Source organism: Rhodnius prolixus, unplaced genomic scaffold (assembly GCF_049639745.1).
Source record: "Rhodnius prolixus isolate KJV_2025 unplaced genomic scaffold, Rpr scaffold_7, whole genome shotgun sequence".
NCBI classification, from domain to species: Eukaryota; Metazoa; Arthropoda; class Insecta; order Hemiptera; family Reduviidae; genus Rhodnius; species Rhodnius prolixus.
In genome coordinates this window covers 26,907,082-26,928,600 of record NW_027411582.1, presented here as the reverse complement: position 1 = coordinate 26,928,600, position 21,519 = coordinate 26,907,082, and the positions used below count along the sequence as shown (strand labels likewise).

The 21,519-nt window shown below is 27.3% G+C and overlaps 1 protein-coding gene across 29 annotated transcripts in view; it reads left to right on the top strand.

Moving 5' to 3' along the window:
- Window positions 1–20,768, top strand: part of shep (RNA binding motif single stranded interacting protein alan shepard) — a 392,464-nt gene extending 371,696 nt beyond the window's left edge. For all 29 annotated transcript variants that reach the window (XM_074114614.1, XM_074114612.1, XM_074114613.1 and 26 more), the window contains one exon: window positions 1,651–20,768. In XM_074114614.1, the coding sequence (XP_073970715.1) occupies window positions 1,651–1,791 (141 nt within the window). In that variant the 3' untranslated portion in view covers window positions 1,792–20,768. The remainder of the gene's footprint in view (window positions 1–1,650) is intronic.
- Window positions 20,769–21,519: the final 751 nt, after the last annotated feature.

Genomic DNA, 21,519 nt, shown 5'->3' with positions numbered 1-21,519 from the left:
CAATAAAATAATAATAATGAACTAGACCTGCAAAGCTAATATGCATTGTGGTACTGGGTTCGATTCCTGGTCTTTAGGCCTTGGATTTTATTTAATGGTTAAATGATAAATAGTAAAGTACGAGGCGCCACGGTAGCCGAGCGGTTAGAAGCGAGACCTGCGAAGCTAATATGTATTGTGGTACTGGGTTCGATTCCCGGTCTTTAGGCCTTGGATTTTATTTAATGGTTAAATGATAAATAGTAAAGTACGAGGCGCCACGGTAGCCGAGCGGTTAGAAGCGAGACCTGCGAAGCTAATATGTATTGTGGTACTGGGTTCGATTCCCGGTCTTTAGGCCTTGGATTTTATTTAATGGTTAAATGATAAATAGTAAAGTACGAGGCGCCACGGTAGCCGAGCGGTTAGAAGCGAGACCTGCGAAGCTAATATGTATTGTGGTACTGGGTTCGATTCCCGGTCTTTAGGCCTTGGATTTTATTTAATGGTTAATAAAAGAAATTTACAGTAAAGTATGTTTGCTAGTCGCCTCCGTCCGCGACACCTAATTGGTAGTTGGACGTTAAGCCCCGCCTGAAAAAATAGGCTTTTACTTTACTTTAGTATAGTACGTTTTCTAGTCGCCTCCGTCCACGACACCTAGTAAATGGTAGTTGGACGTTAAGCCTCGCCTGAAAAAATAGGCGATTACTAATAATAATGAACATAATGAAAATAGTATTTGAGTACAGCGAGATTTCTTTATTGACAGCATTCCCAACTTGAAGAGTTATGAAAGAAATAAAATAATAAATTGTCGACGCTTGGCCCAATATAATTGATAAATGTCCATTTTTTTATAAATTTCTAGTGAAAAATCAAATTTCAAAAACTTCGCATATTAACAATACACGCGACAACATCTGAGGTTATTTGGCGCCCGGAGCTTTTTTCAGTGTACTGCCTGCCTTCGGACAGAGTTCTTTGTTTTGAGTGTCCCATCACCGGAGCTGTAAAAAGCTCCCCTAGGAAGAGAAAAATCTAAGGGGCCATCAGCTGGATTCGAAACCGGGATCTCCGCATGGGAATCCAGAACGCTAACCGCAGAGTTAATCCGTTTCCTAACTTATTATTTAAATGTGCCTTTTTTAATGCTGCAATAAAATTTACTACTTATTTTTTATTAACACTTGATTATTTTAACATAAATTATTAGTTCGCTTCAATATTTAATTTTATATTGAGTGTCTTTTGTATTATTGTCATGTGTACTTCATTTCTGAACAGGTTTCGATTTCTATTTATCTATAGATATTTTTTTGTAACAATGTCTACGAGGTTATTTATTTTTAACTCTGATTGGGTTTGCTTTTAGCAATTTTCTGCCTGGCAGTCCAGTATAAATTATCTAGAGGTATCAGAGCAGGGCAGGGCTACTAAATGCTCGCTCATCTGGAGCTGTATTTCAAAGCATACAGTGCAATTTTGTGAGTTAAGTATAGTAAAAGTGCTTCAACAAGAAGTATCTTTTGCCCAGTTTAATAGCCCTGAAACAAGGCATTCCCCGTCATTACACCCTTCTTGGGTAGGAAAATACCTTCTGGTATTTTTTTTTTTTACAGTTAATGAATCACGATTTATTTATTTTTATTTTTTTTTGTTTTGTTTCAGTATATAACACCAGCGGCACCATATTCATATTATGGACCAGCTCCACCAATAATACACACTGTACCGATACCAGAGACAGAGCACAATTCTAACACCGCCAGTCCGGACGATACGTACCAGTACCAGCCTGGACAAAAGTAGAACTATCTAAACGTGTGCTACAATTTATGAAAAGAAAAAAAATATGAAAAATTGACAAGAGAACATATGGTGACATAATTCTTTATCTCGTGTGGTCTTTATATTTAAAAGATTCTTTTTTCTTTCTTTTAAAAAAGAAAACAAAAGAAATCTTTTCCCTATCTCTTTTTGACTTCCTTCTTAGTCTCATATTCTGTTATCTTTTAAATCTTCTAAATTCCACATCTTAGTCTTCTTCAATTTATTTAACCGCTTTAACTTAAAAAAGCAAAACAAAAATTAAAGTTTTTTTTGGTTCCTCCCCAGTAATTAATTTAAAAAAAAGAACTTCTTCAAAAAAGAAGGCATCAAAATCTTTTCTTTTTTTGATTAAAAAACGAAGTAACTCATGCAAAATGAAGGTAAGATTTCATGAAAAAAAAATTAAAAAAAAGAAATCACCAGTACTCATTAAAATATAAAATAAAATAAAAAAAAATAATACACACAGGAGTGTTTAGTAATTTTCAAAAAGAAAAGAAAGAAAAAAGTAAAAAAAAAAGAAAGCCAAATGATGACGACAATCTTTTGAAGAAGAAAAAAAAAAAAAGACAAAAATACTTCCAAGGTATTTTGTTTTTTTCTTTTTTTCCAAGTTAGTGGATTATTTAGAGTTACAAAAACACTTCGAACTTGAGAATCGTGTATTGGCATTAAAACAAAACAAAATAATAATGGAAATTAACCTTGTAACAATACGGATAAGATAAAAAGGACATACTCAAAAAAAAAAGTAAAAAGTAAACAAGTGCTTCTTCTATCCTTCTTGCAGTTATTTATTATCATAGTTTTTAAAATAAAATGCATTCCTGAGAGCTGTATTTTCAAAAAAGTTTTTTAAAAAAAAAATTCATATCTCTTTAAAAAAAATAATAAAATTTAAAAAAATAAGTAGATATCTTAGTTCTTCTAAAAAATAATGAATAAAAGAACGAAATCTTTTTCTCCCTTTTTATCCATTGGCAATTTTTGTAGATATTTCAGACTTTTAAGAAAATTATTTATTTATTTCTTCAAACTTTTTTTCTTCATAAAAGAAAAAAAAATCATTTTAAAGTAAATTAATATAAAAAATACACTTGTTACTTAAAGTAAATAACTGTCAACTGCACCTTCTTCGTTTTTTCTTTTAATTTTTATGAATTTATTTTCGTTAAAATAATTATTAAATAACAAAAAAAAACAAATCAGATCTTAATCTCATTAAAATCGATTGATATATTTCTTATTTTTAAACTAAAGACTCGCATTTTTTTCTTTCTAACAATTTTTTGTAGTATTAGGCCAACAAATTCACCAATTTTATTTTTGGTGAAAGCGAATCCTGTGTAATAGTTTGTTTTTTAAAATTTAAATTACTCGTTCTGTTAAATATGGGTTTTTTAACATATTAACTGGAACCCTTAAAAAAAAAGAAAAATCATGATAGTTTTTTTGGTGAATGGTCCCCTCTTTTTGTGCATAGGCCCCACTGCATTTAAATCTTGAATTTGCTTCAAAAGGCGTGCAATTTTTTAAAATTATATACTTTACAAATGTAATTCCTCGATCTTCCTCCGACATACGATGGTTTTTAGTCTAGGGGTGCTGAAGTTAGGCACATAAAAAAGTCGGTATTTTGATGTCTTTTGGTACCTTTACTTTGCAGCTTTAAATTCTCTGCCCTAACTTACGGAATAACTGAAGAAATGGTTTGAATCAAATTGAAGTGATAGATTTCTTCAATTATAATTAGTATTTACATCAAATTTTGTGACGTTCAAATTTTATTTTCCACGCCCAGCAGCTTTTGTTCTTGGGTATCCAATTGACGTTCATCGCTACTTATATATACAGGTGCATTGATAAATTTCAGCTTCTAATGTAAAATTTTTAAGAGTATTATTACTTCTTTTTAAATTATGTGTTGATTTTAATAATACAAAATACTTGAATGTTGTTCACGTCTTGTGGCCATAGGATTGTGATTATGTTTTCATTTTGCGGTTATTAAAAGAACCATAGCCTTATCCTTCTCCTCTATTCTGGGCCTTCATCGTCCTCTCTGTAACACCCATCTTTCTTAGTTACTCTTGTCATTTCCCTAGCCACCTAGTCCAATGTGGCTCCTGGCCTAATGTCTAACACTAAGAGGGTCAAAATATATGTAACACTTTCGATGATATCCTGTATCATCATCCTCTCTTGTCATTTTCATTAGTTGATCTGGCCCAATTTAACCTAGTTATAAAGTTTTTACTCTGGCCTTCTCCTTAAGTTCTAGCACTCCTTGTTTGGCGGTGCCATACTTTAGTATGGAATTTATTGTGACTCCAAACTCCTAACTCTTAATATTTCCATCTCTATGCCCTAAACTTTATTAAAATGTTATGTTCGCAGCGGTAACATCTTCGTATTTCTTTGCTCCCATATTATGGGACATGGAATAACAATTTTTAATTTTAGTTTACTAAAACCTGAATTCTGTCAGAAAATGGATATTTCATCTTAACGGAGTACAAATTAAGTTCACTCATTCATGCAGAGGAGATACCAACCATCCCTCGCCATCACAAGCCTTTTTATGAACCCAACTGTGGCGTGGTTGATTCGCTTTTGGCTTTGATCCCTAAACTTATTTATGGTGGAAAACTGTTGGAAATTTCGTTGATATTGTTAGGGTAAAACCCTGTAAAAATGTTTTTAAAGATCCCTGAACTAACTTCCCACTTCTTACAACAGCCACTCTTGAACTTGAAAGCCCATATTAATTATTTGGTCTGGAAAAAGAGGTAAAAACTTTACTTGCCAAGCCAAACAGGTTTTTTCTTTTATGGTTCACCCTATGGGTTGGTACATATCAACCATCTCTTCCAGGTCCTAAATGTAATTTTGGGCTGTCAGATAAAAGTTTTATTTTGTGTTGTAAGGTTGGTACATCCTGAGGTTGCCAAAAACCCTATCTTACTCGCGGAGGTTGCTCTTTTGCTGATCTTGCTTACTTCCTACTAACTTGTGATTGGTAAAACGTAATGGGCAGTCAAAAATCGATTGGCCTAGAAGGGATATGATTCGAACTTCAGTCTTGGAAAAAGCCTAACAAAATCATCGTTCAAGAGTTAGTTTACTGAAGTGTTTAGGTATGATGATTTTTTCATTACTTCAAACTGTATTCAATTTGAACATAATTGAGCCTCGAAAAATCAATCTAGTAAACAATTGTATTCTGAAAAAAATTAAACTATCAAAAGGTGATATTTTTACATTAAAACTATCATGTTTTAAGACATTGTTTTGGTACAGTAATGACTTTTATTAACGAGAAAATCCCGTTTAGGGCAGTTAATATTTATAAAATTCATTAAATGCAAATATACATAAATTTATGTATTTAATTACATGAAGTAAAGTTCAAAAAAACAAAAAAATTATCATTGTATATTTTTTGAAAAATAAAATAAAACAGTCTTCCAAAGTAAACAAAATAGTAACCAAAGTGTATTTTAAAAACTTCACTGTAGTAAAATAAGTAGATATATTTTAAAAAAACAAAAAAAAACTTCGGAAGATATCATTTTTGCACTTAATCCAACTCCTCTAAAAAGTAAAAATCACCTTTAAAAATCATTTGTAAAATAATATTAAAGGACTTAAATAATATTGAATGTAATTCTTTGATTTTGTAAATAATACAAAATTTATAGACTATCCCAAATTTTGAACGATGTAGCGGTCATAATATTTATAAATAAATGTTTACACATAATAGTTAAATGATCTTCTTTTCATTATTTATTTAAAATTTTTTTTTTTTATTTTATCTTTTGTTTTTTAATGGTATAAGTGTTGAATGTGTATAAAAATAAACATGATGAAACACATTAGAAATATTTTTTCAATAATTAATTGAATAATCGTGTTTTTTGATACTGGGGAGGTTTCTTAAATTAAAAAAAAAAAATGGACGATAACTTCCTTCTTATTATATTACACAAAAGTTCCAACTTTTAAGAAAATTTGTAAATTAAAATATACAAAAGTGCCAAAATAAAGTTTATTATAAAACAATAGGTAGGAAAAAGGTGCAGTTGACATACAAGAAATTGATAAAATATATGATATACATTATAGATATATAAAAAATGAGGAAAACAAGAGAAAAATCGTTTATTTTGATACTTTCTAAAGAAAATAATAATAAAACACCGGGTGAACGGTAATAAAAAACAAAATTATAATCACTAAATTATAAAATTAAATAGATTAAAAAAAAAGAAATTACCGCACCAGGGGGCAAACTACCAACTATTTTTTTATAATGAAACATTTAAAAATGATTAAAAAATATATAAATATATGTTTTTAATGTGAGAAGTGTAGTTAAAACAATTTGTGTGTGTTGATAAACAAAACAAACCAAAAAAAAAAAATCATATTTAAAAGTAATTTAAAAAAAAAATAATAATTCACTGGCTTTAAATAAAATTGCTTATTATTATCATTGTTTTTTTTAATGCAAAAATTAAATTTTCTGCCGAAAAAATTTTCGTTTTCAAAAAAATAAACTGCAGAAATACGAATAATAACTTCTGATTTTGTTTTTTGTAACCATAACTTGAGATAAAAATATAAATTATGAGAAATTGTTGTTTTGTTTTCTCTTAGAACCATTACTTAGTTTGAAAGGGAATAAAATCTAAAAAATTGTGTAGCCTACTTTATAGTTTTTTTTTTTTTTTTTTAGAGCATTTTGAGCATGTTTTGTTTTTGGTGGAAATCTTTTCTAAATACAGTCTTAATTTTTATTTTTATTTATTTTTTTTTAAATATGTTTTCAAGTATAATTTAGGCGAAAAATCTTTAACCGTTGAAATTTAAATATTTGATTTTTTTAAAATCAAAATTTCTAAGCTTGTCTTGACGATAAAAAAAATTATTGGTAACCTAGCTGAATTATTTAGCATTTAAGCTTTTTATGAGTAAAATATCTGTATTTTTCCTTGTACAATACAAAATAACTCAAATAAAATCTATAATAGTAGGCTAGTAATTTTTTTTTAAAATTACTTTGAAACTAACTAAGCAGTTCTCTATTTTTTAAATAATAAAAAAAAATCTTAAATAGTTCACTAATAATTTTTAATTTGCTCAAATAAAAAGAATAAAAAAAAATGTTTTTTATTTAAAGTTTGTAAATATTAAAAACAAAAATTAAAAAAAAAACAAAAAACGCCTTTTTCGAAAAATAAAATAAAACGACCAGTTAGAACAAAGAAAAAATAAACTTGTGTAAATCATGCATAAAATTGTTAGCTAATCGCTAATTTTATTTGAACGATGAAATGTAGTTAAAAAAAAAAAATGATGTAAATCAAAAAAAAAAAAAAAATATTGAGCTTTTGCGCGTAGCACTTGTACACTTAATGAATATAATAAAGCATTCTCAAAAAAAAAAAAAGAAGTAAGCAAACTTAAAAAGATATGTAAAGATAAAAACTTGTTTTAGACGGTTTTTAAAATTAAACATATAAAAAAATAAAACTAGAATGTTGTCTATAAGGAAAAAATGAGAGCGAGACAAAAAGAGAAAAGAAAATTTTGTACAGTTATGATTTAAAAAAAGAAAAAATAAAAGTAAGTTTAATTTAAAAAAAAAACAAAAGAAAATCATAGCTAGTTTTTTTCTTTAGGTTTAAGGGAAAAAAAAATTTTTTTAGATTTAAGGATTTTTGTAGTTCGTAAGATAAAATAAAATCTACTTAGGGTAAAAAATTGTTTTCTTCCAGTATAAGATTTATTAAGCATTGGATTCATATAATGAGAAAATGGAAAAACATAAATAATGGTGTTGGCTCTTGCAAATCTTATGGGCATTAGAAAGAAAATCTGTGACACTTTAGAAAGTGTTCTAGATCGCGTCTTTTTTTTTGGTTTCAGTAAATTGAATTTTCCGTTCGTAAGTGGGTAAGGCTTCTGTGAAGAAAGACCTTGCTTATTGTCATTGTTAACACAAGCCAAAGATTCTTGATAATAATTACTGAGAAAATCAGTTGATTTGTTTAGATTTTGTTGGAAAGACATTGATGAATTGTGTGTCTTGTGAAACTAAAAAAAAAAAAATAATTTTTGGATGCACTGAGATTTTTCACTCTTTGTGCGAGATATCTTGTAAGTTGTAATTGGTAGATACGTGGGAGAGTTTTAATGTAAAGGCTGGGTGAACCAATCGCAGCCCTTTTTTTTTTGGTTCATTGGTTTCCGCCCCTGTGAATGGTTTATTTCACTTTACATTACCACTAATTTGGGTCACTGTTAGCCCCCCCCCCCCAAAAAAAAAAGTCAAACGTTCATCGTGAACCATGTCCATTTACAAAACGAATCAAATTTCAATTTACCCAAATCTTGCAATCTTAAATCTCGTTTTCTTTTTTTAAGAACTTCTAATGTCCTACAAATGGATGACTTAATCCAATAATTTATTTAAAAAAAATAAAAATGAAGACAAACAATTTTTTCCCTTTCATGGTTTTTGCTAAAGAAAAAAGAAAACAACTTTGAGTAGATGAAGTAGTTTTGTAGTTAAAAACAAAAAATTAATTAAAAAAAAAATTAAAAAAAAAAAATTGTAGCGCTTAGTTAATGAATGAAATGATAAAATGAAAACATTTTCATAGAATTAAGTTTTTTGTCTTTTTTTGAAATACTGAGTTGTTAAATGTATAAAAAAGTTTATATTGTTTAATTTTTTTTTTTTTTAATTTAAATTAACTATATTTTTTTTATTTTTGGTTTATTTGTTGACAGTTTTTGGAAGGAATTGTGCGCTTTCCTTTTATCATATTTTCCCCCCTTCCCCATATTTTTGCGTGACTACCACAAACTAACCAGTCGTGCGATAAAAACAAAAAAAAAATGTATAAAATAACGTGATATTCATAAATACAGTTTTTAAAGTGCTATAGCAAGATGTATATGTTTTTAATGGCATATATTATTGGTTAAATTAAAAAAAAAAAAAAAAAAGTAAAATAATTGGGCCACGAATATCTCCACTCTCATTTATTTATATTACTTTTTTGGTTAAGACAGAATTTCGTGGTTCAACCTTTTGTGTTTACTTGTTTTTATTAGAGAAACAAGAAAAAAAGAAAGAAAGAAAACTTCTCATAAAATTCAAATTCAAAATTGGTTTCAGTGATAAATATGTAATTTTTTTTGTTGTTACACCTGACAGCCCAGGTTTCAATAATAACCTTCACAATGTTTGGAGAATACAGTATAGTGGGAACTGTGCTTTTCTTCTGATTAAATGATTAATTCATTTTATTTTTATTTTTTATTTGAAATCGTGTAATCTCTGAAAGTTGAAATTATTGAATAATTTTTTTTTGAAAACTTACTGATTAGTTAATAATTTAACTGTAAAATTTGATAAATTCGTCCTTAATGAATTTAATTCTTTTATGATTCTTGTAAAGGTAAAGCTTTTTGCAAGCTAACCCACCGTGTGTTGCTCCTTTTAAGTAATGCCCACATCCTTGAAGATCATCCAAAAAAAAAAACCATAATCCGTTTATCCTTTTAAAGTTTTCTGGTTTAGGCTCAATTTCCACAAATTTTCAACTCTCTAAGTACTCTATGATTTGAAATTGTAAATCAAAAGCACCTACCCATTTTACAGTTTAAAAAATATCTATCATGTAATTGGAGTGTGTGGATTGGTTAAAGTTACACTTAATACAACTTGCTCCAGGTAGTTTAGTGGCATTTAGTTGAGAGGTAAGAAGATTTAATTTGTTCACTTCATACACTTTGTGATTGTTCTTAGGTTAAAATTTAACTGAAGAAATTTGTTTTCAAAAAAGGTTGACTCAGGCAACGGTCGACAAAACCTATTCCTCAAATTGAATTTTTGATAACCATAAAATTCCGAATATTTTTTACATTAGCTTTTTGTGGGCTAATTGCAAAGAGGGAACTCAGAATACGTACAATATAGCCTAATTCTTTTTTTTATAGTTTGGGCTATCGAGAATCATCTTGAATACTGTGCTATTCTGCTCTATCTTTTTTATAGTTTGGGCTATCGAGAATCATCTTGAATACTGTGCTATTCTGCTCTATCTTTTTGATCTTTATCAAACAACTAATTCAAAGATTAATCCTTCCAGGAATATTTTAAGATATCCTTATTTCTGCGCATATCTCGGCATTAATTCTTTCATGGAGTCTCATTATTGCCCTTTTTCTGTTAATATTCTCACTAAGAAGTTTCAGAATCTGTCAAATTTTACTTAATTATTTATTTTATTGTTTTCATTAAAAATTCAAGTCAAAGATAGTAGTAGCCCATCAAAGGGCACATTTTGAATCTCACATGGGAACTATCGTATGCTACATTCAGAATAATATAGCTCCTTTTGGAATTTATTGACAATTATTACTTACATTTAATCATGGTTATAAATTTAAACCAGTATTATATTTAAACGGTAGGATTTTGAACGGTATAAACGGAAGGATTAAAAAGAAAAACCGCGTTTATTATTCAAGAACGGGAAACCCTTGTATATGCATTTATTGACAAATGTTAAGGTGGTGCGCTTACATCATTAACTCCAATAACTGTTTATGAAGCTAAGATTGAAGCAGAAGATACTTTGGATTACTGGTAACAATAAGTTCGCCTCAAAGGATAAAAAAAATGGCCAAGTAAAACCTTAAGTTATCGCAGTACGTATTGTACTCAGCGTTATATGAATTTATCCGACCTGTTGTTAGTAATTGTTTCCATTAATTAATTATTTATTTCTCAATTAATTCAAATATATGCTCCATCTGATTTGATTTAAAAATAAAAAAATGAAATGTATAATTCCTGGCTTTATTAATAATAATTTTCCATATTTTCCAAAATAACTTGCTAGCCCTTTTGATGTAGCATTGGACGTTTTAATAATTTGTTTTTGAAATCATAATTGAACTTTAGAGATTTATTATTTATTTTGATCAACTAATATTCTTTAATTGGCTTATATTGTTATTATTAAACAGAAATTCCCTTTAAAATCACTATTTCCAGCGTAAATTGTTATTTTGTTCACTTTGTATAATTTTTTTTTCTATTTTTTTTCTTCAATGAACATTGCAAAATGAAATTGTAAAAACAAAAATTTATATGTGAGTGTTCGTACTTTGTGCTAGTTCATAGTAAAAATTTGTAGGGCTTAGAAATAAATTAACAAGAAATGGAAAAACAATTTTAAAAAACATATATATATTTTTTTTTCTTTGTAACAAAAATAACCGCGAATAAACTCAAAAAAACTGTTAAGTAGACTTTTTTATGTATCATTTTTTTAATTATTAAAAGTGAAGAATAAAACCAAAATTTTTATTACCTTCATCTTTGCACTTAAAAAAGAAGAAGTAATTATTAATATTTTTGTACAAAACCAAAAATAAAAAAAAAAGTAAAAAATAAAAATTATGTATAAAAAGAATTAAAGCTCTAAAGATTTTGGTAGCTATAATTTTTCGTTTTTTAGATTTTTCCAAAATCGACTTTTCTTAATTTATTTTTTCTTGTTATTTTTTCCATTAAAGAAAACAAAAACGGAAGAGTGTTTGGTGGAAATGAAAAACTGTAGTTTAATAAAATTAAATTAGTTTTTTTTATTTGCAAAAAAAAAATTACTGTAAGAAATAGATTTTTCTTAGAAATGTAATTTTACATAATAATGTAATTTTATTGTTAAGTAAAATAAGATTTAAATATTTAGGAAAAAAAAAAGAAATCTAGATTTATTGAAAATATTAAATTTAATATATAAGTAAGGTTTAGGTAAGAAAAGAAAAAAAAATAATTCATATTTTTGGCTCGTTTTCGAATTGTGTTTTTAAATTTTTGTTTTGTTTAATTTTATTTTTTCGAATTATTTTGTTTACGAGCCAAACCAACCTTGATTAAAATATCCCTTCTCTATTTCCTTTCTTTAAAGAGAAAATTATTTAAAAAAAAAATCCTTCCCTTTACCTGGGCCTCCCTTAACGAATAAATTTATATATATATAGTAAAGAGGAATTTAAAATAAATGAAATGTATGCGGCGGAACGGTTAATATATTTCAAATTTCTTGTTTTACAAGTCTGATTTAGTGTATGTTTTTGTTCTTGTAAAAAAAAAAAACATATTTATAAATTATTTTTAAACAAATTATTTCTTATGGGTACATAGTAGACAAAAATACACATCTTTTTTTGTTAATTTGTTTTTTTATGTATATTTCTATTATATTTAATGTACACTAGAAAAACGAGAAACAAAATTCAAACTATTTCTCCTAAAGGGTGTTGTCATAAATTAATGTGTCATAATTTGAAGAATTTTCGAAATGGTTAGTGAGTTAGCAGAATTCATTATTGTAACCTGAACTGTTGTGAGCGTTTTCCAAGTTCTTTCTATAAGTAAAATATAATACTAACTTGATCAGATAGGTCTTAGAAAATAAAATGATTAAAATCTTCTTGAACAAACCACGTGGTTTTCTTAAAATATGTGCAAAATCACTCGAACGTCTCTCTGCCTTCAGTCGAATTTTAAAAAAAAGGGGGGGACTTTACATATTAAAACTCATTACAAAATATTGTAATTTGTGTGTTTTGGTTGATTAGGCTGGCGGTATACTCAATTTATTGAACCATGTTAGCATATGTTAACCCATTTTTCATTTCAAGTCATCATCCATTCTTCTACACCAAAGTCATGGACGTCGCAAGAGGCTGATAAAAAGAAATCCATACTAGATAAACTCTTAGGTTATTATGATAAGGCAAAAAGGTGTCGGCCTGATGGATCAATTTATCAATGCTCCAAAGTGCATCCGCTTCAAAAAAAAGCCTGGGTGCTTGCATCCCCTTGCAATGCGTTTTTTTTTTATTATTATTTTTGTAGCAAAAGTATTTTTTGTCTTTCTCCCCTTGTGGACGAGCTTAAATAGTTTTTGGCCCATTAAAGCGTTGCAGCAGCATAGATTGGGTGATTATGCCTTTGTAATCCGTGATTCGCTCACTTGTGTGAAGCGTTTAAAGGGTTTCAGCGCACTTCAATTTGACATAATGGAAATTGGTCGAACGCTTAAGAAAGTAAAATTAAAAGGAAATACAAAAAAATATGTCTTTATTTTTACGCTCACTGAGTTCTAAAATCTACTGAAAGAATTTTGATTCTCTAAGCATTTCCAAATATTATTTTGAATTGGCATTTTTTGGCCAGGGCACCCTTTTATAAGGTTCTATTTCTTTATATATATGATTTAAAAAACAAAAAACAAATATTAAAAATAGTTTTAAAAATAATTATTGATTAACATAATTACGTGATTAGGTTAGTAAAGCAGCAAGCAGCATTAACAGAAAATGAATTTGGAATCAATATCATAACTTAATAAATTATTTTATGGTTTTCTTTAACTACCAGTAGTTAATTACTTGGAATTCATTTTCTATGATTTCATTTACCCCTTATTCTTCCTCCAATTATAACGGTTTTCTGAAGTCCCATTTTTAAAAACTCCCAGATTTACAAATTAGAGAAATCAACGTTTCGTTTTTTTGTGAAATAAAAAACTTAAGCTCAATTTTTGTAAGTAAAAAAAAAAAGTTGAACTAAAATAAAACATAAATTGAATCAGAAAAAATAATTTAGTCAGCAGCTATGAACGAATTTTGTTTAACTCTTAATTTTGTTTAACTCTTAATTTTGTTTAACTAAAATATATAGATTTCTATTTCTTTTAGATTCTAGAAAAAAATCTAGAACTTAGAACGGGTTTTACAGGGAGGTAGTTTTTTGTGTCGTTTTTATGTTTAAGTAAAACAAAAACTTTAATGGATAAATATATTTAAATTTTGGGGGAATTCGTTTTATTTCCTCCACTAGTTTTTATTTATTTTTCATTTTTCCCTTTCAGAAAACAAAGGGGAAGTAGAAAAACAAAAATTTGGTTATATATTGTCTAAATTTTGTAAAATATTGTCTTAATTTTTGTAATTTTAACCAATAAGTAAAGGGAGTACGAGAAATCGGAATTTTTTTATTTAAGTCCTACAATTCAGTTTTGTTACTTTCAATATGTGTTCCAAAAATGTTCTTATTATTTTATACGCTCATTTTAATGCATAAAAGTAGTGCTTGTTAATTTCGAGTTTAGTTATTTTTATGCGCGAAATATTTCTTATTATTTGTTGTCAGCATTCATCCTCGGAAGATTTTTGGTAAAAACAATGCTGAAATATGTTATAAATCACTAATAATAAATTATAAATTTACTTCTGAAGATGCGTCATAAAACTAGCCTCTCAATGTGAGCAAAAAAAAAAAGAAGCGCATTAGATTCATTCATTGTTTGAGGTAAGATGGTGTTCACCAAATCCTAATATTTCACATTTATTTGTTGCATCCTAAAGGGGTCATTGCCATCGGGAAACTGTAAAATTATTCAGAAATTACCATCATAATCATAAATGTATTAATGCTTAGCAAAATAAAAATAAATTAACATTTTTTGAAAAGAACTGGCCCGTTGTAAATTTGCCGAACTAATTACTGTGCAAGCTATTTAAAAAATCTTTACAGAACAGTGTACTGCATTCTTGAAGACGAATTAGCTGTTGATTACAATAACAACGTGTTGGCCACTTAAAATACTGTTGTAATGGATTGGGACAATGATTTAGAAAATCATTCAAGTTTGGATACATCTTCCAGTTCCAATCGTCACTTGCCCTATGTCCCTGACTCAGCTAAGTGTGTTATTCAAATAATTCTGTTTCTTTCCATAACTATGGTGATTTTTTAAAACTTTTCCTGGTCACCATCTGTAAAAATATTTTTCAAAAGCTATTTACCAATCAAATCTCGTTCAAAGAGTTTTTTGTACTTAATTCAAAGACCCCCTTCAAAAAATAGATAAAAACAGTGAATTGATGATGCATATTTCGTGTTAAAACAAAAAAGCTTATTTATTCAGTATTTATCGAAAAGATTATTTAAAATGAAATTACAAATATTAGGACATTAAATCATAATTCTTAGACTATGTTAACCAAAAAAATGTTCTCTTCAAAAGAAGGAAACAAAAAAATCTAGTAAGATCTTTGTTTTCTGTTATTTTCCAATTTATTCTTGTATTTCGACAAAAAACAAAATGATGAAATTTTAAAGTAAGAAATTTAATAAAATATACGTATTATATATATTTTTTTACTTGGAAATAAATTTTTAAAAAAGTGTATAAGAAACTTATTCAATGAATATATTATATAATATAAAAAAAGTGATAACAGAATCATTCCTTAGAAAATAGACGTGACCTTTTTTAAAGAGAGAAAATGAACAAAAATATTTTTAATTTTAGTTAAAGCCATAAATTTTTCCATTTGGTTTAGGCCCTTATTACATTTTCCCCTAAAATTTTCTAAATTTTTATTTTTTGAGACCATATTCATTTAATGATTGTTCACATAATTAGGAAATTAATTTTGTTATTTATTTCTTTTTTAATTATTTTAGGTGCAATATATTTTTTTAATTAGGGTTCTATTTTTATTTTTTAATATTGTTTTATTTTCTCATGATTTATAATAATTTTCTCAAAGATGAAACGATAAAACAAGCGAGTTTCTTAAACGTTACATTAGTTTATAAGAGCTGTACACTTAAGATTGGTTAAATTGTGAGGTTTTTATATATGAGCATTCTTCTCTTATTTCTATCACAAAATAGTTTTCTAAATAGTGTTTGGAGTTTCGCCATAAACACAAAAAACAAATTAAAACATTAGGACTGTTTGTTAATGATCATAACATTATTGTGTTTTCTTTAAAATCTACTTTTTGAAGTGGATTCATCGTTTCATTTGTCAAATCTGGAATTTTTTTCTATATTCACCAAAAGATTGTGGGGTATTTTTAATGGTCCCACATGCAGCTATGAACGAAATGCCGTAAAAGTAGGCACACCATTCTTAATGTTATAAAGAGAATGTTATACCCTTATATGCCAACCTACAATTTGAAATTTTGATGGATTTATCTGCTACAATGAATATAATTTGTTTATTATTATTATTATTATACCAAACATTGTTTTTCCTCAACTTCTCCAGTGTTTTTGTGGTTAGCATCAGCTGTTTTTGTGGTTAGCATCAGCTGTTTTTGTGGTTAGCATCAGCTGTTTTTGTGGTTAGCATCAGCTGTTTTTGGGGATAGCATCAGCTGTTTTTGGGGTTAGCATCAGCAGTTTTTGGGATTAGCATCAGCTGTTTTTCGTCCCTTGCGATCCCCTCTCCATTCTTAACCTCGCACCATCAGAAGTCCATTTCTGTAGCCAGCCAGGAGGTTGTGTTTATTGCTTATTACTTATTGTTCCTATTCATCTCATTAAAGTGAGTGCTTTGGTAGAATCTTCGTCTTGATAAGGACCATTCATACTGCTTCGTAGAGTTTCAAGTTACCTGCTGTTGTTGAGAATCTGAACCAACTTCTTTCTAAAAAAGTACTTTCATTAGAATATTTGTTTAGTACTCTGTTTTTCTTAGTTTCTGTTGTTTTTTTTTAGGAAGTGCGAATCTCTTCATTTCACCTGTTACAAAAAGCAAGCTTCTAATGTAATTTCCGAGTCTTTGTAGAAATCTATAGAAAAATAACACTTTCTACAAAGTCATAACTTCTTTTAGTGCTTTCTTTGAGACAGAGAAAAGGCAATATTTAGGCTCCAGATATCGTTAAAGATGTTGAAATGTGCAAGAAAAAGGCAATAAGCGGAATCATTTTTCTTAATTAAAAAAAAGAAAGAAAAATAATGAAAAAAAGTACTGGGCAAGTGATGTGTCATTTAAAAAAGAAAAAAATTAAGTTTAGAAAGATATTTAACATTTTGAAAACTTCAGTACTTTTTTTAGATTGTTACTTTTTTAAGGAAGCAGAGAATAAGAATGATTAATTATGGCAGATTTGGCTATAATAAAAGATGAAATGATTTGATCAAACTGAATCAAAATGTTTGGAAGCTGAAAGTTCACCTAAATCAATTTATCACATTACTTTGATTTGATAACTGTCTCCCAGGACATCACAAAGAGATACTTGTGAAATTTTGAGAGAGAAAGAGACGGACGCAATGAAGGGAGGATTGTCGATGGAATCACATTTAAGACAACTCGGCTAGGTGTACAAAAAAAAAAAAAACCCTCACTTTTGGCGTCCCCTTATAAGTTGAAGAAATAGCGATGATCTTGTTCATGTGATGAAGAGCCCAAGCTAAAAGCAAGAATAGTTTTATTATTTTTAAGTTAGCCATTTTCGATTCAAAGAACCTGCTCTATATAATCTGAGGTCTAGAAGTTAGAAACCTGTACCACTATTCTCTGTAGCTTCTACTGTTCATCAGGTATGACAATATAAATATATGTATCACAATTATTATTACACTCATTATTAAAAACTGAACAATTTAACTGAAACGTGCAAGTAACCATTTTCATTATTATTACTTCTTTTTTTTTGATATTTTTTTCTTTCTAAAACAAAAACTGAATTGCTTGCCTATTTAGTACTGTAAAAACATGAAATAAAACAACTACCTCCACCTTCAAAAGAATTACCCTTCATTTCCTATAAAATAGTTTTGTTAGTGGTTTTAAAAATCACAAAAAAATGTAAGAACTTTAAAAATTAAAAATAAATAATAGGCCTTACTATGAAAAAATAAAATAAAAAGTTTTAATAAATATTCCTTTTTTTATGAAAGTAATAAGAATAAAATAAAATTTTTGACTTTAGTAAATTTAATATTAAAAAACTTTTTTGATACATCAATTAAAAAAAAAAAGAATTTTTTTACACTATTTAAAGAGAAAGTAAGTTAAAACTATAAACATATGATTAATAATTATAGCAAATTTTATTATAATTATTTTTATACATAACAATGTAGTTTACATCCGACAAGGTAGTTAAGTGTTCAATGTATAATAAATATTTAAAAAGAAAGAAAGAAATATTCATAATATTATAATTTTCTATTACTTCTCTCACAACTCTTCTTTGGCTATAAATAAAAGAAAAGATCTGCTTTGTTTTGAAAAATAGATTAAATAAATAAATAAATTCAATGCTAAAACTAATGAAAACAATCAGGGATGTCATCCGTTTTTTATTCCACAAATTAGAAACTAGGAATTTATCCGAAGTACGAACAAAGAAAAATCTTTGCCGGAGGCTTTAAACATTTCTGTAACTTCTAAAAAGCAAAATTGCTAAGTGTTAATGCAAGAAAGTAAACATTGGCAGATGCAATGTTCTTTGACTAATGAATGTACTAATTTTATGTGATTATTTTGCAAAGTTAACGCATCTTGTTCCCTTTAATTTTTACTGCAAATTACATATACTGGGCGTAAATCAAGAGAGTGGCGTTTTAAGTCCTTTGGAAGAACAGGTTTTTTTTTCAGGTGTTGGTTACATAAAAGCCTTACTTTTCTCATGTTAACCAACCATTCTTCCTCACCTTACCAATTAATAAGTGTTCCCTTTCAAATTCGCATAGAGCGTTCCTCAGTGGTCTTTAAAAGTTGTCTGTTTATCAAAATAATTACTACGTACAATTACCTCAGAGGTAAAATTATTGTGTTTTGGTTCAGTTATTTAGAAAACTCTATATCATGTATTAATTATTATTTTAAATTTTGTTTGTAGATGATCGTTCCTTCGTAGAACTATGAAAGAATTTGCATAAGGGTTGAAATCATTTCTCAATTTTGTATAAATATTGTCATTATTAAACCCTGCTGTCGTCCAAATATAAATGCGAACCACGAAAACTAAAATGATTTAAAAAAAAAACGGAGAGACATCCAATTCTGTTTTCTGTTTACCTTTTTCCACTAGCAAAAAAACTTCATTTCCACTTTTCTCAATAACTTCAAAAAAAACTAAAATTATTTTTAGATTTAATATTTTTATATAGTGTTGATTTTTTTTAAATATTGAACGGTGTAATAAACAACAGATATTTGTTTTTCTAGAATTGAACGAAACCAATCGCGTTTATTTTTACATTCTTGAATTTTTGTTTAGCTTTCAAAACTAGAGAGTTAAAACAAAAACGTGAATAAATAAGAAATTTACTCAAAAAGTGTACTCATCCCGAGTCTAAATTTGAATTATAAATTTTGATATTTGTATTTTTAAAAAATTTTGATTTAAAAACCCGTAAATTTCTTGCAGTCATACCCTTGGATGTGTGATTTTTGTTTTTGTTTAAGTAAGACTAGACTGAAATTTCGGAAGAACGATGTAATGTAAAAAGATATATTTAAAGTTTAAATAACTTTTCAGGGTATGACTTTTAGTTTGTTCATTATATTTTGAATTAGATATAATTTATATTTTTTACTCCCATTAAATTCCATTAATTTTTTTTTCTTTTTATTTTCGTATCAAATTTTTTAGGGTTTATTTTAAATTATGTTAGAATTAAAATAAAAATAAATAATTTAACACGAGGTGCTAGTCTTAAATTGAAAACTTTTTTTAAAAAAGTAATTATTAAGCGGGATGGGTATGCAGTTCTAAGTTTAGTTTATATTTTAAAATAATCATAAATTAATATTTATTTGACATTTTTGTTTCATTTTAAGTATGATAGCTATTATTAATTATTACTATTATTTACATTTATCATCATTATTATTATTTTTTTAAGTGTACCAAGACTTTCATTATCCCAAAGATTTTTAAAATTTTGTTTTATTATTATTCCCATAATAGATCTTAATTCTTTTTTCTTTTCTTTTATTTTATTTTTATTTTTTTGGTAATTTTCGGAAAAAGAAATAATTTGTAATTTAAGATCTATAGTAGATAAAACAAAACAAAAAATAATAATAATAAGATTCAGTCTTTGAATTTAATTCTAAGTATAGATTTAATAAAATAAAATAAACAAATGGACATATGGTTAATTATTTACTTTAAGAACGTCTTTGCCAGTTTCTTTTGCTTATTTAAGATTTTAATGAAGTAGGGAAGGCACTATTTTAGGTTTTTTTTTTTTAAAAAAAAATTCTTTTCTACAAATTAACAAAACTGTTCCCTTGGCTACTCCTCTTAAAAATAATAATAAATAAAAAGAACTTGAATAAAATATTTTTAAGTAATAATCCTAACCCCTAAAATAATTAGTTTTCTGTTTCTTCAATAAAAGTTTGTAAGATAAATGATTAAAAGTTGTGATGTTCAGGGTTTTTACTTTTTTCCCCTTTTTGCTGCGATTGTCATATTTTTGATTAGAGAATATTTTAAGCGTAAAAAAAAAGTAATGATAGTAAAGGAATGAAACAATAATTTGAATGTTTTTCTTAAAAAAAATCACTTTTTATTTATTTTCCGTTTAATTAAATTTAGATTATCGCTTTATAATTAAAAATTAAAATTAGAAAAAAATAAGTTGCATTAGGAATTTTTATGAGAAGGTAACAGAATTTTAACAGATTATTAAAAACTTTTTATTTTATTGTATAAAGTTTTTGGTAAAGTAATAATAAATAATAATTAATAAGAAAAAAAAAATGGACGCTGTACAAAAACGATTCTTTTGAACTATTTTTTTGTTCAACATTGTCCAAAACAAAGGTTTTTTTTTTCTTTAATGAACTTAAACTTCTTTTTATGAATAATCACAATAAAGGTATTCCCAAACTTCTTCTAATTATTAAAAAATAAATAAAAATTAAAAAAAAAAATCAGAGAGACTATATTGAAAGTAATTTTAATAGAAATGGATACAGAGATAATTTATATTTAAGATTATTAGTTGTTAGTGAGTTTTCTTGAGTGTTCAAGGTGAAAAAGTGAATTTATTATTAAGAAATGGAAAAAAGCATATATATATAAAAGAAATTTTTAAAAACAATGGAGACGAGTTTTTGGTTTCCATTCTTTTATTATTATTTTTTGCCAAATGGGTAAAATTTATAGATTATAATAACATAAGTACACAGGAATGTGACAACTCTGTGGGCTTCTTGTATTGTTTTTTTTTTCTTTTTTATTTTCTTTTTTTTTATTTAATAATTAATTAATAATAATTAAAACCTTAAAAAAAATGTAATGTCCAAATTGTACTGGTCCGAAATAAAGATCTGTCTCTTTGGCTAAAGCGGTGTTTTTTTTCTTTCCTGAAATCCTTACATTTATGTATAGTATTGCAAACTTTTTTTAATATACTATTTTTGTCCACTTTCAAGAGCCGCCGACAGTTTCTTTTGAGTCATGAAGCCAACGTGGTGCCAAAAGACAAGAAACATCTAGTCTATCTGCTATGGAATATATCAGTCATTATTATTTAGACGTCAATGATTTTTTAGTTCCTTGGCTAGGCAGTTCAAGATGATGTAGTCTTTAACAGAAATGCTGGTTACTACCTTTTGTTATTTCTCAAAATCATTTCTGGTGAGAACATTTTTATTTCTAAATTTACAGTCTACCTGTCTACATTTCATGATAACCCTGATTCCTTTTCTGTCACCTCAAAATGACCCCGCCACTATTAACCGATTATTTTTTCTGATAGACTACATGTTTATAGGTAAAAGCAAAAATGTTACATTTTTTGACCCAAAGCCTCATTAAAACGTTTAAGGTGGA